We start from the raw sequence: 20,165 nt of genomic DNA, 5'->3' as shown, positions 1-20,165 counted from the left end.
CAAGCGAAGCCACCTTCGAGCACCTGGGTACACGGTTTTCGAGGACCCAGGATCCCTTAGTAGCTGTAGATGCGGGGTCTCGTCCATGCACTTCACACAGCCGCAGAATCCGTGGCCGACCTGGACAGATACATATGCGTAACCATGATAGTCCGTGACCGTCGTGATCAACGCGGCTCTCATATCGAAATAAGTTCTAGTGTAGGCGTCCCACGTACGGGGTGGCGTCTTCCACAACATGTCTAACTCCTCTTTCAGCAGCCCGAGATACAAATGCATGTCGACACCTGGTTGTTTCGGCCCCTGAATGAGAATACTCAGGTGTATGTCCTTTGCTTGGTGCACATCCACGGGGGTAGGTTGTAAGGCCATACAAACACAGGCCAGGTGCTATGCGTGCTACTCTGGTTGCCGGACGAATTGAGTCCATCGGTGCTCATACCCAGCCTGATGTTCCTTACGTTGCCCCCGAACCTAGGGAAGGCGATGTCCAATGCTTCCCACTGGCCAGCGTCTGAAGGGTGTGTCAGCATATAGCCCATCTCCGGATCTTCTTCGGGCTTCTCCCTTTCCGCATGCCATTGCATGAGCTTTGCTTCCTTAGCATCCACGAAATACCGCTACAGACGGGGAGTGATAGGAAAGTACCATACTGATACGTCTCCGACGTATCGATAATTTCTTATGTTCCATGCCACATTATTGATGTTATCTACATGTTTTATGCACACTTTATGTCATATTCGTGCATTTTCTGGAACTAACCTATTAACAAGATGCCGAAGTGCCAGTTGCTGTTTTCTGCTGTTTTTGGTTTCAGAAATCCTAGTAACGAAATATTCTCGGAATTGGACGAAATCAACGCCCAGGGTCCTATTTTGCCACGAAGCTTCCAGAAGTCCGAAGAGGAGACGAAGTGGGGCCACGAGGTGGCGACACCATAGGGCGGCGCGGCCCAAGCCCTGGCCGCGTCGACCTAGGGTGTGGGCCCCTCGTGCCGCCTCTTGACCTTCCCTTCCGCCTACAAATAGCCTCCGTGACGAAACCCCCAGTACCGAGAGCCACGATACGGAAAACCTTACTGAGACGCCGCCGCCGCTGATCCCATCTCGGGGGATCCAGGAGATCGCCTCCGGCACCCTGCCGGAGAGGGGATTCATCTCCCGGAGGACTCTACACCGCCATGGTCGCCTCCGGAGTGATGTGTGAGTAGTCTACCCCTGGACTATGGGTCCATAGCAGTAGCTAGATGGTTGTCTTCTCCCCATTGTGCTATCATTGTCGGATCTTGTGAGCTGCCTAACATGATCAAGATCATCTATCTGTAATTCTATATGTTGCGTTTGTTGGGATCCGATGAATAGAGAATACTTGTTATGTTGATTATCAAAGTTATATCTATGTGTTGTTTATGATCTTGCATGCTCTCCGTTACTAGTAGATGCTCTGGCCAAGTAGATGCTTGTAACTCCAAGAGGGAGTATTTATGCTCGATAGTGGGTTCATGCCTGCATTGACACCGGGACAAATGTGAAAGTTCTAAGGTTGTGTTGTGCTGTTGCCACTAGGGATAAAACATTGATGCTATGTCTAAGGATGTAGTTGTTGATTACATTACGCACCATACTTAATGCAATTGTCTCTGTTGCTTTGCAACTTAATACCGGAGGGGTTCGGATGATAACCGAAGGTGGACTTTTTAGGCATAGATGCGCTTGGATGGCGGTCTATGTACTTTGTCGTAATGCCCAATTAAATCTCACTATACTCATCATGATATGTATGTGAATTGTAATGCTCTCTTTATTTGTCAATTGCCCAACTGTAATTTGATCACCCAACAGGCGTTTATCTTATGGGAGAGACACCTCTAGTGAACTGTGGACCCCGGTCCAATTCTCTTTACTGAAATACAATCTACTGCAATACTTGTTCTACTGTTTTCTGCAAACAATCATCTTCCACACAATACGGTTAATCCTTTGTTACAGCAAGCCGGTGAGATTGACAACCTCACTGTTTCGTTGGGGCAAAGTAGTTTGGTTGTGTTGTGCAGGTTCCACGTTGGCGCCGGAATCCCTGGTGTTGCGCCGCACTACATCCCGCCGCCATCAACCTTCAACGTGCTTCTTGGCTCCTCCTGGTTCGATAAACCTTGGTTTCTTTCTGAGGGAAAACTTGCTGCTGTGCGCATCATACCTTCCTCTTGGGGTTCCCAACGAACGTGTGAGTTACACGCCATCAAGCATATTTTCTGGCGCCGTTGCCGGGGAGATCAAGACACGCTGCAAGGGGAGTCTCCACTTCTCAATCTCTTTACTTTGTTTTTGTCTTGCTTAGTTTTATTTACTACTTTGTTTGCTGCACTAAATCAAAATACAAAAAAATTAGTTGCTAGTTTTACTTTATTTGTTATCTTGTTTGCTATATCGAAAACACAAAAAAATTAGTTTACTTGCATTTACTTTATCTAGTTTGCTTTATTTACTGTTGCTAAAATGGCCACCCCTGAAAATACTAAGTTGTGTGACTTCACAACCACAAATAATAATGATTTCTTATGCACACCTATTGCTCCACCTGCTACTACAGCAGAATTCTTTGAAATTAAACCTGCTTTACTTAATCTTGTTATGCGAGAGCAATTTTCTGGTGTTAGTTCTGATGATGCTGCTGCCCATCTTAATAATTTTGTTGAATTATGTGAAATGCAAAATTATAAGGATGTAGATGGTGACATTATAAAATTAAAATTGTTCCCTTTCTCATTAAGAGGAAGAGCTAAAGATTGGTTGCTATCTCTGCCTAAGAATAGTATTGATTCATGGACTAAATGCAAGGATGCTTTTATTGGTAGATATTATCCCCCTGCTAAAATTATATCTTTGAGGAGTAGCATAATGAATTTTAAACAATTATATACTGAACATGTTGCTCAAGCTTGGGAAAGAATGAAATCTTTGGTTAAAAATTGCCCAACCCATGGACTGACTACTTGGATGATCATCCAAACCTTCTATGCAGGACTAAATTTTTCTTCACGGAATTTATTGGATTCAGCTGCTGGAGGTACCTTTATGTCCATCACTCTTGGTGAAGCAACAAAGCTTCTTGATAATATGATGATCAATTACTCTGAATGGCACACGGAAAGAGCTCCACAAAGTAAGAAGGTAAATTCTGTCGAAGAAACCTCTTCCTTGAGTGATAAGATTGATGCTATTATGTCTATGCTTGTGAATGATAGGACTAATATTGATCCTAATAATGTTCCATTAGCTTCATTGGTTGCACAAGAAGAACATGTTGGTGTAAACTTCATTAAAAATAATAATTTCAACAACAATGCTTACCGGAACAATTCTAGTAACAACTATAGGCCATATCCTTATAATAATGGCAACGGCTATGGTAATTCTTATGGGAATTCTTACAACAATAATAGGAGTTCACCCCCTGGACTTGAAGCCATGCTTAAAGAATTTATTAGTACACAAACTGCTTTTAACAAATCTGTTGAAGAAAAGCTTGGGAAAATTGATATACTTGCTTCTAAAGTTGATAGTCTTGCTGCTGATGTTGATCTTTTGAAATCAAAAGTTTTGCCTAATGAGAATCGTCATAATAAAATTGTTACTACAGCAAATGCCATCCAAGTTAGAATTAATGAGAATATAAGATTAATGGCTGAACTGCGTGCTAGGTGGGATAGAGAAGAAAATGAAAAACTAGCTAAAGAGAAGAATGTAGCTAAAGCTTGGACTATTACCACCACTTGTAATGCTAATGCTACACATGTTGCTGCACCTCCTACTACTAATAATAAAAGAATTGGTGTTAGCAATGTTTCCACTTCTAATGCAAAGCGCGAGAAACTGCCTGAAACTGCTGAAACTGCTGAAATTGCCTGTGATAAAACTGCTGAAATTTTTTCCAACATTGGGGATGATGATCCCATTGCTTTAGATTATAATGGTTTGAATTTTGATGATTGCCACATCTCTGAAGTTATAAAGTTCTTGCAAAAACTTGCTAAAAGTCCTAACGCTAGTGCTATAAATTTGGCTTTCACACAACATATTACAAATGCTCTCATAAAAGCTAGAGAAGAGAAACTAGAGCGCGAAGCCTCTATTCCTAAAAAGCTAGAGGATGGTTGGGAGCCCATTATTAAGATGAAGATTAAAGATTTTGATTGTAATGCTTTATGTGATCTTGGTGCAAGTATTTCTGTTATACCTAAGAAAATTTATGATATGCTTGACTTGCCACCGCTGAAAAATTGTTATTTGGATGATAATCTTGCTGATCATTCTACAAAGAAACCTTTGGGGAAAGTTGATAATGTTCGCATTACCGTTAACAATAACCTTGTCCCCGTTGATTTTGTTGTCTTGGATATTGAATGCAACGCATCTTGTCCCATTATATTGGGAAGACCTTTTTCTTCGAACTGTTGGTGCTACCATTGATATGAAGGAAGGTAATATAAAATATCAATTTCCTCTCAAGAAAGGTATGGAACATTTCCCGAGAAAGAGAATGAAGTTACCTTTTGATTCTATTATGAGAACAAATTATGATGTTGATGCTTCGTCTCTTGATAATACTTGATACACACTTTCTGCGCCTAGCTGAAAGGCGTTAAAGAAAAGCGCTTATGGGAGACAACCCATGTTTTTACCTACAGTACTTTGTTTTTATTTTGTGTCTTGGAAGTTGTTTACTACTGTAGCAACCTCTCCTTATCTTAGTTTTGTGTTTTGTTGTGCCAAGTTAAGCCGTTGATAGAAAAGTAAGTACTAGATTTGGATTACTGCGCAGTTCCAGATTTCTTTGCTGTCACGAATCTGGGCAAAATCCCCCTGTAGGTAACTCATAAAATTATGCCAATTTACGTGAGTGATCCTCAGATATGTACGCAACTTTCATTCAATTTGGGCATTTTCATTTGAGCAAGTCTGGTGCCATTTTAAAATTCGTCAATACGAACTGTTCTGTTTTGACAGATTCTGCCTTTTATTTCGCATTGCCTCTTTTGCTATGTTGGATGAATTTCTTTGATCCACTAATGTCCAGTAGCATTATGCAATGTCCAGAAGTGTTAAGAATGATTGTGTCACCTCTGAATATGTTAATTTTTATTGTGCACTAACCCTCTAATGAGTTGTTTCGAGTTTGGTGTGGAGGAAGTTTTCAAGGATCAAGAGAGGAGTATGATGCAACATGATCAAGGAGAGTGAAAGCTCTAAGCTTGGGGATGCCCCGGTGGTTCACCCCTGCATATATTAAGAAGACTCAAGCGTCTAAGCTTGGGGATGCCCAAGGCATCCCCTTCTTCATCGACAATATTATCAGGTTCCTCCCCTGAAACTATATTTTTATTCCATCACATCTTATGTGCTTTGCTTGGAGCATCGGTTTGTTTTTATTTTTTGTTTTGTTTGAATAAAATGGATCCTAGCATTCACTTTATGGGAGAGAGACACGCTCCGCTGTAGCATATGGACAAATATGTCCTTAGCTTCTACTCATAGTATTCTGGCGAAGTTTCTTCTTCGTTAAATTGTTATATGGTTGGAATTGGAAAATTATACATGTAGTAATTGCTATAAATGTCGTGGGTAATGTGATACTTGGCAATTGTTGTGCTCATGATTAAGCTCTTGCATCATATGCTTTGCACCCATTAATGAAGAAATACATAGAGCATGCTAAAATTTGGTTTGCATATTTGGTTTCTCTAAGGTCTAGATAATTTCTAGTATTGAGTTTGAACAACAAGGAAGACGGTGTAGAGTCTTATAATGTTTTCAATATGTCTTTTATGTGAGTTTTGCTGCACTGCTTCATCCTTGTGTTTGTTTCAAATAAGCCTTGCTAGCCTAAACCTTGTATCGAGAGGGAATACTTCTCATGCATCCAAAATACTTGAGCCAACCACTATGCCATTTGTGTCCACCATACCTACCTACTACATGGTATTTTCCGCCATTCCAAAGTAAATTGCTTGAGTGCTACCTTTAAAACTCCATCATTCGCTTTGCAATATATAGCTCATGGGACAAATAGCTTAAAAATTATTGTGGTATTGAATATGTAATTATGCACTTTATCTCTTATTAAGTTGCTTGTTGTGCGATAACCATGTTCACTGGGGACGCCATCAACTATTCATTGTTGAATTTCATGTGAGTTGCTATGCATGTTCGTCTTGTCTGAAGTAAGAGCGATCTACCACCTTATGGTTAAGCATGCATATTGTTAGAGAAGAACATTGGGCCGCTAACTAAAGCCATGATCCATGGTGGAAGTTTCAGTTTTGGACATATATCCTCAATCTCAAATGAGAAAATTATTAATTGTTGTTACATGCTTATGCATAAAAGAGGAGTCCATTATCTGTTGTCTATGTTGTCCCGGTATGGATGTCTAAGTTGAAGAATAATCAATAGCGAGAAATCCAATGCGAGCTTTCTCCTTAGACCTTTGTACAGGCGGCATAGAGGTACCCCTTTGTGACACTTGGTCAAAACATGTGCATTGTGATGATCCGGTAGTCCAAGCTAATTAGGACAAGGTGCGGACACTATTAGTATACTATGCATGAGGCTTGCAACTTATAAGATATAATTTACATGATACATATGCTTTATTACTACCGTTGACAAAATTGTTTCATGTTTCCAAAATCAAAGCTCTAGCACAAATATAGCAATCGATGCTTTTCCTCTATGGAGGACCATTCTTTTACTTTCAATGTTGAGTCAGTTCACTTATTTCTCTCCACCTCAAGAAGCAAACACTTGTGTGAACTGTGCATTGATTCCTACATACTTGCATATTGCACTTATTATATTACTCTATGTTGACAATATCCATGAGATATACATGTTACAAGTTGAAAGCAACCACTGAAACTTAATCTTCTTTTGTGTTGCTTCAATGCCTTTACTTTGAATTATTGCTTTATGAGTTAACTCTTATGCAAGACTTATTGATGCTTGTCTTGAAGTGCTATTCATGAAAAGTCTTTGCTATATGATTCACTTGTTTACTCATGTCATATACATTGTTTTGATCGCTGCATTCACTACATATGCTTTACAAATAGTATGATCAAGGTTATGATGGCATGTCACTCCAGAAATTATCTGTGTTATCATTTTACCTGCTCGGGACGAGCAGAACTAAGCTTGGGGATGCTGATACGTCTCCGACGTATCGATAATTTCTTATGTTCCATGCCACATTATTGATGTTATTTACATGTTTTATGCACACTTTATGTCATATTCGTGCATTTTCTGGAACTAACCTATTAACAAGATGCCGAAGTGCCGCTTCTTTGTTTCTGCTGTTTTTGGTTTCAGAAATCCTAGTAACGAAATATTCTCGGAATTGGACGAAATCAACGCCCAGGGTCCTATTTTGCCACGAAGCTTCTAGAAGTCCGAAGAGGAGACGAAGTGGGGCCACGAGGTGGCGACACCATAGGGCGGCGCGGCCCAAGCCCTGGCCGCGCCGACCTAGGGTGTGGGCCCCTCGTGCCGCCTCTTGACCTGCCCTTCCGCCTACAAATAGCCTCCGTGACGAAACCCCCAGTACCGAGAGCCACGATACGGAAAACCTTACTGAGACGCCGCCGCCGCTGATCCCATCTCGGGGATCCAGAGATCGCCTCCGGCACCCTGCCGGAGAGGGGATTCATCTCCCGGAGGACTCTACACCGCCATGGTCGCCTCCGGAGTGATGTGTGAGTAGTCTACCCCTGGACTATGGGTCCATAGCAGTAGCTAGATGGTTGTCTTCTCCCCATTGTGCTATCATTGTCGGATCTTGTGAGCTGCCTAACATGATCAAGATCATCTATCTGTAATTCTATATGTTGCGTTTGTTGGGATCCGATGAATAGAGAATACTTGTTATGTTGATTATCAAAGTTATATCTATGTGTTGTTTATGATCTTGCATGCTCTCCGTTACTAGTAGATGCTCTGGCCAAGTAGATGCTTGTAACTCCAAGAGGGAGTATTTATGCTCGATAGTGGGTTCATGCCGCATTGACACCGGGACAAGTGTGATGAAAGTTCTAAGGTTGTGTTGTGCTGTTGCCACTAGGGATAAAACATTGATGCTATGTCTAAGGATGTAGTTGTTGATTACATTACGCACCATACTTAATGCAATTGTCTGTTGCTTTGCAACTTAATACTGGAGGGGGTTCGGATGATAACCTGAAGGTGGACTTTTTAGGCATAGATGCAGTTGGATGGCGGTCTATGTACTTTATCGTAATGCCCAATTAAATCTCACTATACTCATCATGATATGTATGTGCATTGTCATGCTCTCTTTATTTGTCAATTGCCCAACTGTAATTTGTTCACCCAACATGCTGTTTATCTTATGGGAGAGACACCTCTAGTGAACTGTGGACCCCGGTCCAATTCTCTTTACTGAAATACAATCTACTGCAATACTTGTTCTACTGTTTTCTGCAAACAATCATCTTCCACACAATACGGTTAATCCTTTGTTACAGCAAGCCGGTGAGATTGACAACCTCACTGTTTCGTTGGGGCAAAGTAGTTTGGTTGTGTTATGCAGGTTCCACGTTGGCGCCGGAATCCCTGGTGTTGCGCCGCACTACATCCCGCCGCCATCAACCTTCAACGTGCTTCTTGGCTCCTCCTGGTTCGATAAACCTTGGTTTCTTTCTGAGGGAAAACTTGCTGCTGTGCGCATCATACCTTCCTCTTGGGGTTCCCAACGAACGTGTGAGTTACACGCCATCACATACCACTTTTCGAGGTACCTTCTTGTTCCCAACCTTGTACCGTCCGTGGCCGCACACCGGACATGTGGTTCTGTCCTTGTACTCGCCCCTATAAATCACGCAATCATTGATGCAGGCGTGGTATTTTTCGTGCGGTAGGTCAAGAGGCCACACGACTTTCTTGGCCTCCTCGATACTACTTGGCAATGTGTTCCCCTCCGGGAGACGATCGTGCCAGAATTTCAAGTTCTTGCTGAAGCTGGAATCGGTCCACTTGTTCTGCGTCTTCATCTGCAGATAATCAAGCGTTACATGCAAGCGCGTATCCTGCGGACGGCACCCAGGAAAGATCGGAGTCATCCCGTCTTTCTCCATTTGCGACAGCTTGGCTCTCTCTGGCTGCAGCTCTGTCGTTGCTCGTCTCCTGGAGGAGCAGATCTTGAACATGAGAATCCCGCAAGGCCGAAATTAGCGGGGTCACGCCGGAATCTTCTTCTTCATCATGATGATCTTCTCCGCCGACATCTTCTCCTTCATGATGATCTTCTCCGCCGACTTCTTCTTCGTGATGATAGTCTCCGCCAACATGTGGTGCTTTGTCGTCTCGCTTGCCATGGTCTTCATGCGCACAATTTGATGGGGCCGGCCGCGCCTGGTTGTCTTGCATGAAACCCCACCTCAGCAGGTGCTCCTCCAGTTGTCCGGAATCAGGGTTGATCCAGTGCTCGAGTTTGCATGATCGACACGGACATCTTATCTGGCGCCTATTGTTCCGAATCATGTCCTCCTTCGCGTCTATCTTGTATCTAGAGATTCGAGCGGAACTCATCGAGAGGACCATGCTTGCCTGCCAATGGTATACATAGAACAGGAAATTAGAACCGCAACACATGCACACACATGCATGGGCCGTACCTCTCCTAAAGGTATACATGGAGAGAGAAAATTCGGCATGACCTCTCCTAAAGGTAGGACATATGGGTAGTGCAAAAATTTGCCGAAACGAAAATGAATCAACATTTCGGCAAACATCCATGCACCACACCGGCACACACACAAGCGCTTCACCTGCAACAAGCATCCATACACACGACGGCCACACAAAATCGACAAGCATATGCATGTCTCCTTCAAGCATATGTATGTCTCCTCCAACTACTCACCTTGTAGATTCGATACCGAGACGAGACCGCGATCGATGAGTTGGAGAGGAGGAGAGAGTATGGAGAGCCTTCTCAACACCAATTATGTATCAACCAAAGTAAGTGCAATAAGTACCCAAGCAAGTGAAAAGTATGGCCAAATTGGGATGAGAGAGAAGGGGGACGAGCTAGATGGAGGAGGAAGAAGAATGGCTTGGCTAGTGTGGTAGGTGGGAGGTTGGCACTTTTGTAGATCTGGTTCGCTAATTCTACGGTGCACCAGACGCCACAGAATAACTTATTTCTGTGGCGCACCAATGATAGTGCGCCACAAAATATCTTATTTCTATGATGCACCGAGGCCAGTACGTCACAGAATACCTTATTTTTGTGACGCACCAAGTACAGTTCGTCATAGAAATAGTGAAACCAATGATTGGGGGTGGCAGGGTGTGGGCCCCACCTAATTTCTGCGGCGCATGGATTTTTGGTCCGCCACAAAAATAAGCTATTTTTGTGGCGCACCATGCCAGATGCGCCACAAAAAAAAACCTTTCTGTGACGCATAGTTGGCTGGTGCGCCACAAAAATAAGATCTCATATAAGACTTTTCTACTAGTGATGGAACAGTTGGCTGTTGGAACGCCGATTTGGATTATATCCTGACTTCTCTGTATGATCAGTCCTGCCATACCGGTGAGTACAAAAGCGCCATACCCGTGAATGAATACTAGCTAGTTTAGCTAGATCTCGCCGCCGTAGGCGGTCCAGGATCTGAGACGTGGAGTTGTACGTGTCACGCCCAAGCATGGGCCTTGTATCGCAGCTTCGTCGGCATGCTATGTACTTTCGGATTTCTTACTGCCCTTGTGTGATTTGGCGATGTCGACTGGGCGTTCATGCCCCATGTTCTGATGAGAACGAAGACATGAAAAGACCGTGTTTTGACGTCTCTAGCACAATCTTGCCCACTTTATATAAAGCCCACTACTACCCCACTAGGAAAGCATCTAGCATTGTGCGGCCACTCCGAGTCCCGAGGGTTTGTAGCTTCACTCTCTATCTCAAACTTGGAGGCTGTCACTGCCTGCCTACACATATGACGCCTTGGCAAGCTGCAAGTCAATTTAAATTGATTGCCGTTGCACTCGCCGAGCAGCTGCCGACCATGGAGGAATGGTTCAGCTTGTGTCTCATAGCCCTGCTCACGCTGCTGGCAATTTCGTTTCTGAAGCTGCTCTCCGCTCGCAACAATAGGCCCAAGAAGCTGCTGCCTCCAGGGCCATGGACGCTCCCCATCATAGGCAGCCTCCACCACGTCGTCAGCGTCCTCCCGCACCGCACAATGGCGGACCTGTCTCGCCGTCACGGGCCGCTGATGCACCTCAGGCTGGGCGAAGTCCCCACCTTGGTGGTCTCCAACGCCGAGGTGGCGGCGCTAGTGATGAAGACCAACGACCTCGCGTTCGCGGGCCGGCCGCGCAGCGCCACGCAGGAGATCTTCGGCTCCCGCGGCAGGGACATCGCCTTCGCCCCCTACGGCGAGCCGTGGCGACAGATGCGCAAGGTCTGCGTCATGGAGCTCCTCGGCTCCAAGCAAGCGAGGCGCGCCGAGGCCATCAAGGCCGAGGAGGTGGGCAACCTCGTGCGCTCCATCGCCGCCGCTGCCTCCGCCGGCGCCACCGTCAATGTGAGCCAGATGGTGACGGCGCTCAGCAACGACGTCGTGTGCCGTGCGGTTTTCGGCGGAAAGTTCACGCGGCAGAAGGAGTTCATCCGCGAGTTGCACCAGGCCATGGAGCTGGTGGCGGGCTTCTGCCTCGTCGACCTCTTCCCGTCGTGGCGGCTCGCGCGCTGGCTTAGCAACGGCGAGAGACGTCTGAGGAGGAGCCACGGTCGCATCGAGCGCATCATCGCCGACACTGTCCAGGAGCGCAAGGCGGCTCGAGCTGCCCGCGGTGGCGATTGCTGCACCGACGAAGAGGACCTGCTGGGAGTGCTGCTCAGGCTGCAGCGGGAGGACTCGTTGGAATTCCCTCTAACCACAGAGATCATAGGCGCCGTCTTGTTTGTGAGTACTTTCCCCTTTTTCCTTTTGTACTACTAATATACTGTAAGAAGAACATATTTCTTTCAGCGCATGGTTAATTGATTTGCTTCGATCCAAGGTGTCCGACTTTGACCACATTTACTCATTTAGCACCTGGTTACATATCTACATCGTACTCCTATAAACACAAGTTTGCGTCCTATATGTGATTCTCAGTCTACTCATAGTAAGACTGCTCATAGTGGGAGTAACTTAGCTAGTAACATCACACAACCCAAGACATTTTGGTGACATGGCATGGCAATTAATGAAGAAAGAGAGTGAGGTGGTAACTAGCTATGTTACCATAACATCACACACCCCAAGACAAGTTGAGTCTACACCATAGTAAATGACACAATGCATGACACCACATATAAGTTACTACCCACTATGGAGGTAGTAACTTAGACTAGTAACATATGTCATGTTACTAGTCTAAGTTACTCTCCACTATGACTAGCCTAACATAAGGTGGTGTCATGCATAAATTACTAATCTATGTTAGTATCTTCATAATGTAAAGTAATTTAGAGGAGGTATCATGCAATTCATTTATTAATTTGTAGACTTATTTTGTCGTTATGGTAACATAGCTACCACTTCCTCTCTTCCTTCATTTATTGGTATCCATGTCACCAAAATACCTTGAAATGTGTGATGTTACTAGCTAAGTTAGACTAGTCACAATGAAAAGTATCATACACTAGTATCATGCACATGATACGTACTAGTTTATGATACTATCTCTACAATGATACTAGTCTATGTTAGTATCAGGCAAAATTTCACATGCAACCGGATGATTACATCTGACCGAGACTTAACTTAACTATATGTTGACTGAGAATTGGTCGTGTTCTTTTGATTTCTAACTTTTTTTTTGCTTTGACTCCTTGTTTTTTAACACGAAATCACATATAGCTCTAAACATAAATATTAATCTTTCCACTTTTTTATTTTTGAAACGGGGACTTTTTTCTTACTATTTGTTTCACCTGTATACCTTGGAGCATAAAAAGAAGGTAATATTAGACATAATTGAATCATGCTTTATCCAATTAGATATATACCAATATGCTTGAAATAATTGACTTTCCCTTTTTTGTTTGACTTGACTTTTATCGATTTTTTTTCCAAACCATGCGATTGCATGTACTAATATAGGAGGGGGAACCACCAAAGTGGCCGAGTATATGAAGACTCAACGAAAGCCTCGACAAATGCCAGACTACGTATATATACTCGGTGTGGCATATCGCTAGACAAAACATACGACCGGCAAAACTAGCTCGTAAACAAGTTGCGTGAAGTTATCGTGTCCTCATCACCTGGAAAACCTAATAGAAACCCTTGGTGTTCATTGTATATGGCCTTTGCACTGCTGATTCTTAGACGAAAATGAATAAAGTACTATGCACCGTATGTTGGTTCTACATTATTAAAAAAACGCTTCAATAAATATAATGTATCACCATACCATATCGTTTTTCCAGGACGTGTTTGCTGGTGGCACTATTACCACAGCAACAATTTTGGAGTGGGCTATGTCAGAGCTTGTGAACAATCCTAAAGCCATGGCTAAGGCACAACTAGAGATTCGTGTGGTGCTCGGTGAAGACCGAGCTGTCATTACTAATGGTGACATTGCTGAACTCCAATACCTGCGGATGGTCATCAAGGAAGCTTTCAGGTTGCATCCACCCTTTCCTCTAGTACCCCGCAGGGCCAGAGAGGACTGTACAGTCATGGGTTATGACATGCTTAAAGACACCAATGTATTAGTTAATATCTTCGCAATTTCAAGAGATCCAAGATCCTGGAAAAATCCTGAAGAGTTTGAGCCTGAGAGATTTGAGAACAACATCATGGATTATTATGGGGCATACTTTGAATTAATTCCCTTCGGGGCCGGCCGACGACAATGTCCTGGGATGTTATTCAGCACGTCGACCGTGCACATCACATTGGCAAACCTGTTGTATCACTTTGATTGGATGCTTCCTGATGGGGATAGCCTAGCTTCATTTGACATGTCTGAGAAGTTTGGGTTGACAGTAAACAGAAGGAATGATCTTCAACTCAGAGCTATTCCACATGCGGGCTTCAAGGCTACATCATCAAAGTGATACAAAGAAGTGTATTTATGCATGGAAATGTATATTCATATTTCCGCCCCTTTAGCATATGGCATTATTGCACTGTACAATTTATGCATTAGAATAAGAGAAGCTCATTGCAAACGTTGTGTTCAGGTACAATTATCTGTATTAGTATGCACGATAGAAAAATATTTTTTAAGCTGTATAGTAGGTTTCCTTAATGTTCGTATTTTCTCATATCAAAGTTTCTTCAAAAGGTGAAAATAAATATAAAAATTAAAAGCTAATACAGGGCGCAGAGCTATGAAAAAACAAGCTCAAAGTATCAAGGGGTCAGAGGCAGCTAAAAAAAATTATCACACCAAGTGCCAAAATCCGAATAAGCCTTCCTGATTGCTCTGTGAGTTTGCACCTTATCACATTTTTGAATTTTTTTCCTTCATCTGTATAAATTTCTCATGATGATCTTGAAGCTGAAGGAATTTCTCTGTCTCCATATTGCCCAATCAACCAAAATGATGATTTCCATGTAGAATGGGAGCCGGAGAGCTTGTTTCAGACTGTCTACTATACCATGAATATTATCTGATGGAGGATCTCAGTTTGGACAGATATAATTCCGACATGCTCTAGCAAAAGTGCAATGGAAGAATAGATGGGTCCTTGTTTCAACCACGGGAGATAACCATAATACACACATTTTTTTCGATAAAGCCATAATACACACATGTCATATGTGATTAAAAAGTTTCTTCTCTGGAGTAACTCTCTTGTGTTGAGCCTATGCATGAGGTACCAGAAGAACACTGTGTTTATTTTGACAGCAGGACTTCGAAGTCCGGGTGATTGCTCTGGGACAGACGTGAGGACGAATCAACGACTTATAAGCAGAGCCAAAACAAGGAATTTCTCTGTACCATTTTTGAATACCATTTATCATTCAGTGTGTATGCTGGAAAACATAACATAGTACATGATCATATAAAAGATGATTGTATGTAGTTCTATGTTTGCGAATGTTTTAGCGAGACAATAATATTTTAGTTACGTGAATGTGCGTGGAACCAACATGATCTGTGTTCAAGCACATGAAGCTTGTGGATTAATTAGACCAATTGTGTGGTGTGCGTGTGTGTTTTTCCGAACAACTGAGAACTGAGTTCCAGCTCAGTGGCAAGGTAAGACGAGTGCGCAACCAGTCCACCCGGGTTCGAATCTCCATCACGCGGTAATTTCGCGGGAGGGGCGAACTTTAATCGGGTTATCATCCTAGCGTCCATCCGCTGGTAGAGTCTCATTTCTACCTAACAACGTATAGCCAAGGGAGAGATCATTCCCCCGTTGGTCAACGTTTTTTTGTGTGTGTTTCCGAACAACTGAACAAGCATTGGTTGATCTTAGCGGTTCATGGGTGTGGTACGGGTTCATAGAAAATGAATGTCGTGGACACAAGTTGGAGAGCATTTTGATGGACTGAACTGCCTAAAGCGAGGACGGAATTTTCTTCAAAAAGAGAACGAGGAAGGAATTTTCTTGCCATTATTCGGTCTTATACATATTGAACTTGAGATCCTTATATCAGACATTACCATTGAATCCATTCAGAATTGAGGTTATTGCACCACAAGTACAACAACTTGCACCCTATGTGCATTTTCATACAAAAATTTCCAAAACGTGTTCCACTCATACAAGAACTTGTCAAACATGTGCACAACTTATACAATTTAATCTGGTAGCGACACGTGGCAGTTTGGAGGCGGGTGAGGAGGGTTTGCATTGCAGCATCGAAGAAATTGGATAATTACGAACAGGTCCTCCCACCTCTCTGTATAACGACCGCAGAAATCACGGAGCAGGGACGTTGCCTTCCTTTCTTTTCGTCGTGGGTGGCGTCGACGCAGGCGAGTTCTTGAGCGGCGGCGGCGGACATGGCGGATGATCCACGCCGGCGAGAGTGGCGCGAGGAACCTCCGAAGTATGGTACGTGTCTTGGCCGTCCTCGTTTTCTGTTTCTCCTCTTCTTCTCTGCGTTTCTCCTCCACAGCCATGGATTTTCGTGGGGGCGATCTAGCCTATGTGTGGACGATTAGCTGCGCAAAATTAGTCGGAAAGGTCGTTGTAGTGCTTAGGGGTAGGTTTGGGGAAGGTTTTGGTCGAGATGGTAGGTGTTCATGTTTGGCTCCAGAAAATTTGGATTGGAAAAGGTCCGATTTTTTATGATGAATAAGTCGATTCAGCTCGGATGAATGCATCTACTCCATTGCTAGTATTGTGTCTGTAACAATGTAGCAGTAATCCATCTTGTTTTATGAAGTTTAGGTCCAAATCGAATCTGCACAAGTTAACTGAATTTTAACACTTGATTTTTAACTGAATTTTGACAGCAGTGTTAACTAAATTTTAACACTTGACCTGAATTCTGCAGATGATCCAGATAGGTTTACTGTTGAGTTTGATCATAATGGGTTTTTCTGTGGTCTGAATGAGCATTTGCAGTACATTGGTGGGACTGTGGATTTCTTTGACAATTGCAACACTGATACTTTCTCACTTCTCTGGCTTGAGGATTTTGTTAAGCAAGGAGGGAATGAAATGACAGACAGAACAAAGTTCTATTGGTGTGTTCCTGGGACTGACATGAGAGATGGATTGTGTCTCATTGAGAATGATGGTGACATTGTTGCAATGATGGCAGCTGTGATAGAGGTGAAGACACTGTCAGTTATGGTTGATCACAACAATTTCTTGCAGGGGCTGAGGACAGATGTTGTAGTGCCAATTCCAAGGAAATACACTGGAGCTGGAGATGAAGCAGAGCAAGAAAAATAGATCAATGAAGAAGTTGTGTCATCTGCATGTGTGTCATCAGTAGATTTACAAAGTGAGGATGAGGATGAGGAAGATGGTGACACTGACAGTGACTTCTTTGACAGTGATTATGATGCAGAAGATGGTGATGATGATCTGTTTGTAGATTTCATTGACAAAGATGTTAATGACCACAATGATTGCACATACATTGTTGAGTGTGAGGATGATGCTGGTCTTGATCATGAAAATCTGAAACTGACAAATGAGCAGCATAAACTTCTGGAATACAAGTTCAAAGAATTCAACCCTGAAGTTGACATGGCAACTCCTGTGTTCAAAGTAGGAAATGTTGTTTTCTAGCATGGCTGAATTTAGGAAGGCTTTGATAGCTTATGGTGTGAATGAGAGAGTAAAGATTAGGAAGTCAAGAAATGAAGCAACAAGGCTTGATGCTCATTGTGAGGAAGGATGTCCTTGGATGATCAAGGTTTCAGAAGAGAAAAGGGAGGGAGCCATTGTAGTGAGACAACATTGCAGTGAGCACACTTGTGAGAGGTACTGGGAGTTGAAGACACTGACAGCTCCTTTCCTCACTCAGATCTTCATTGATGAATTCAGATATAACCAAAAACTTGGTTTGAAAGCATTTGCAACAAAAGTTCAAAGGAAATTCAATATGTGCCCAAACAGATTTAAGTTGGGAAGGGCAAGAAAGGCAGCACTCAACATAATCCATGAGGATGAAAAGGAGAAGTTTGCCCTGTTATGTGACTATGGGCAGGAGTTGACGAGATCAAATCCTGGATCAAGATTCTTCTTAAGCACCAACCAAATTAAAGAAGCTGCAGATGATGTTCCCAAAGAGCATCTGGCCACATTATATTGGTCATATGATGCATGCAATAGGGGTTTCTTGGAAGGTTGCAGGCCTCTGATATGCATAGATGGATGTCACATTAAAACAAGGTACAAAGGTAATTTGTTGACTACAGTTGCATTGATCCAAATGACTGCATCTATCCTATTGCAATGGGACTGGTAGAAGTTGAGTGCACTAGCTCATGAGAATGGTTCCTGACAACACTAAGAGATGATTTAGGGATTACAAACACTGGCCCTTTCACAATCATGAGTGACAAACATAAGGTATGTCACTATCTAGACAACCCTACTTATTCAGTCCTTACATTACATTCTTATTCAGACAAACTAGCTAGATGAGTGAAAGAGCAACAAACTACATGACATGCTTTAACCTTTCCTATGATAAACTAGGCCCTTGTCCTTGCCTTTACCAATCAGTGCCTCTTTTATCTTCTTGATGCCCTTCTTCAGCCAGCACAACATAACTCCAGCTTTAACCTTTTCTTCAAGATTTGGAGACACAATGTAGGGCAGCACCTCTGTGTTTCCTCCTTCTCTCAGCTGCTGCTTGTACTTTCTCATTGTGGGAGTAGGTTTTGGTCTGTCTGTTGGAAGTTGGATGACCTGGGTGTACCTAGGGCACTCACCTAGCTGCTTCAAGGTAGCAGCAGCAGCTTCTTTCTCCTCCCTGCGCCTAGCAGCAGCAGCTTCCCTCTCTTCCAAGGTTCTCCTACGATAAACAAGCAAGTGCTTGTTTGCCCTAGCCATGGATGCACTTCTGGACAGAGAGGCATCCCTGGAGCCAGAGGCACCAGTAGAGCCAGTGCTCCTCCTCCAGGATAGATTGTCCATCTTTGTTTTCACTTCTGGTTCATTAAATGGATGCCATTTATAGGAGTGAGCACAAAGGCATGAGCACACAAGCTGAACAGTTAGCACACAAGCTGAACACTTGTGGACAATTCCATGAGTTTGATCTGTAATGTCAAGCCAGAAAAGGGTCAAGAATATTCTCTATTTTGGGCATAATTAACTTTTTAGTCTTCCTGCCATATTCACAAGAATATTCTCTGCTAAACATTATTTCTATCTTACAGGGCCTCATCAATGCAGTTCAGAAAGTATTCCCTGATTCAGAACATAGGCACTGTGTGAGGCACATTTACCAGAATTTTCACAAGAAACACAAAGGGCAAACTCTGAAGAATGATCTATGGGCAGTAGCAAGGTCCACAAATATTCCTACTTGGGAAAGAAATATGGAGAAACTGAAAGTGGATAGTGAAGAAGCTTGGGCATGGGTGGAGGAATTGCAGCCAAATACATGGATTAAAGCTTTTTTCAATGATTTCCCAAAATGTGACATGCTTCTGAATAATCATTCTGAAGTATTTAACAGCTACATTCTTGAGGCTAGAGAGTTTTCTGTACTATCAATGTTGGAAACCATTTTCAGCAAAATCATGCATAGAAATGTGGCAAAGCAAAAGGAGGCAGATACATGGTCTGGTACTATTTACCCCAAGATAAGGAAAAAAAATTGATAAAATGACAGAATGGGCAAAGAATCTAGGAGCATCACATGCTGGAAATGGTGTGTATCATGTCACATCAAATGAATATGAGAAAACCTACAATGTTGACATGGTCAGCAGGCAATGTGATTGCAGGAGATGGCAACTTACATGGATCCCTTGTCACCATGTCATTGCTTGTTGCAGAGCAGATAGGCTCCAAGTGGACAAGCTTGTGCATAACTATTACAGCATAGACACATTCAAGAAAGCTTATGCATACAATTTGACTCCACTTAGATCCAGGGTTCATTGGGAAAAGATGAATGCAGCAACTGTGCATCCTCCAATCTACACAAAGGTCATGGGAAGGCCCAAGAAGAACAGAAGGAAAACTCCAGAGGAGAAGGAGCAACATGGAGTCAAATCCATCACAAGAGCAGGTGTGACTATGCACTGCTCTGTGTGTGGAAACCCCAACCATAATAAAAAAGGACATGCCAAGTGGGTATTGGATAACCTAAATGGAGCTACCAATGTGGAAGATGAGGATGTGGATGATCCTTCAGTCATGCAGCACTTAATGCCTATCACTCCTGACCCTAGAAATGATCCAATGCATCAAATCAGAACACTGGTGCATCAAATGGGCCAAGCGGTAACTCCACTACCAATTTTTCAATCTATGTTATTTGATTCAATGTTTCGCTGTACCAATGTGTCAATCAATGTTTCAACAGGCAGCAGCTCACTTCCCTATACCAAGAGTGCAACAACCATTACCTGAAGAAAGTGCCTTTGTGGTGTCTGCAAGAGAGGAACTACCACCTACAAGGCTAACCACTGCAAGTGCAAGTGCAA

The 20,165-nt window shown here is 43.1% G+C and overlaps 1 protein-coding gene across 1 annotated transcript; it reads left to right on the top strand.

The window, feature by feature from the left end:
* Positions 1 to 10,945: 10,945 nt before the first annotated feature.
* LOC127316405 (desmethyl-deoxy-podophyllotoxin synthase) lies at positions 10,946 to 14,264 on the top strand. The gene is made up of 2 exons (XM_051346792.1): positions 10,946 to 11,992; positions 13,507 to 14,264. Exons 1-2 carry the CDS (start codon positions 11,021 to 11,023, stop codon positions 14,137 to 14,139), a joined length of 1,605 nt encoding a protein of 534 aa, XP_051202752.1. The 5' UTR covers positions 10,946 to 11,020; the 3' UTR covers positions 14,140 to 14,264.
* The last annotated feature ends 5,901 nt before the right edge of the window (positions 14,265 to 20,165 follow it).

Source organism: Lolium perenne, chromosome 7, assembly GCF_019359855.2.
Source record: "Lolium perenne isolate Kyuss_39 chromosome 7, Kyuss_2.0, whole genome shotgun sequence".
Taxonomy (NCBI): domain Eukaryota; kingdom Viridiplantae; phylum Streptophyta; class Magnoliopsida; order Poales; family Poaceae; genus Lolium; species Lolium perenne.
Note: the sequence above shows the minus strand (reverse complement) of the source record. Positions and strands in the feature narration are given on the sequence as shown.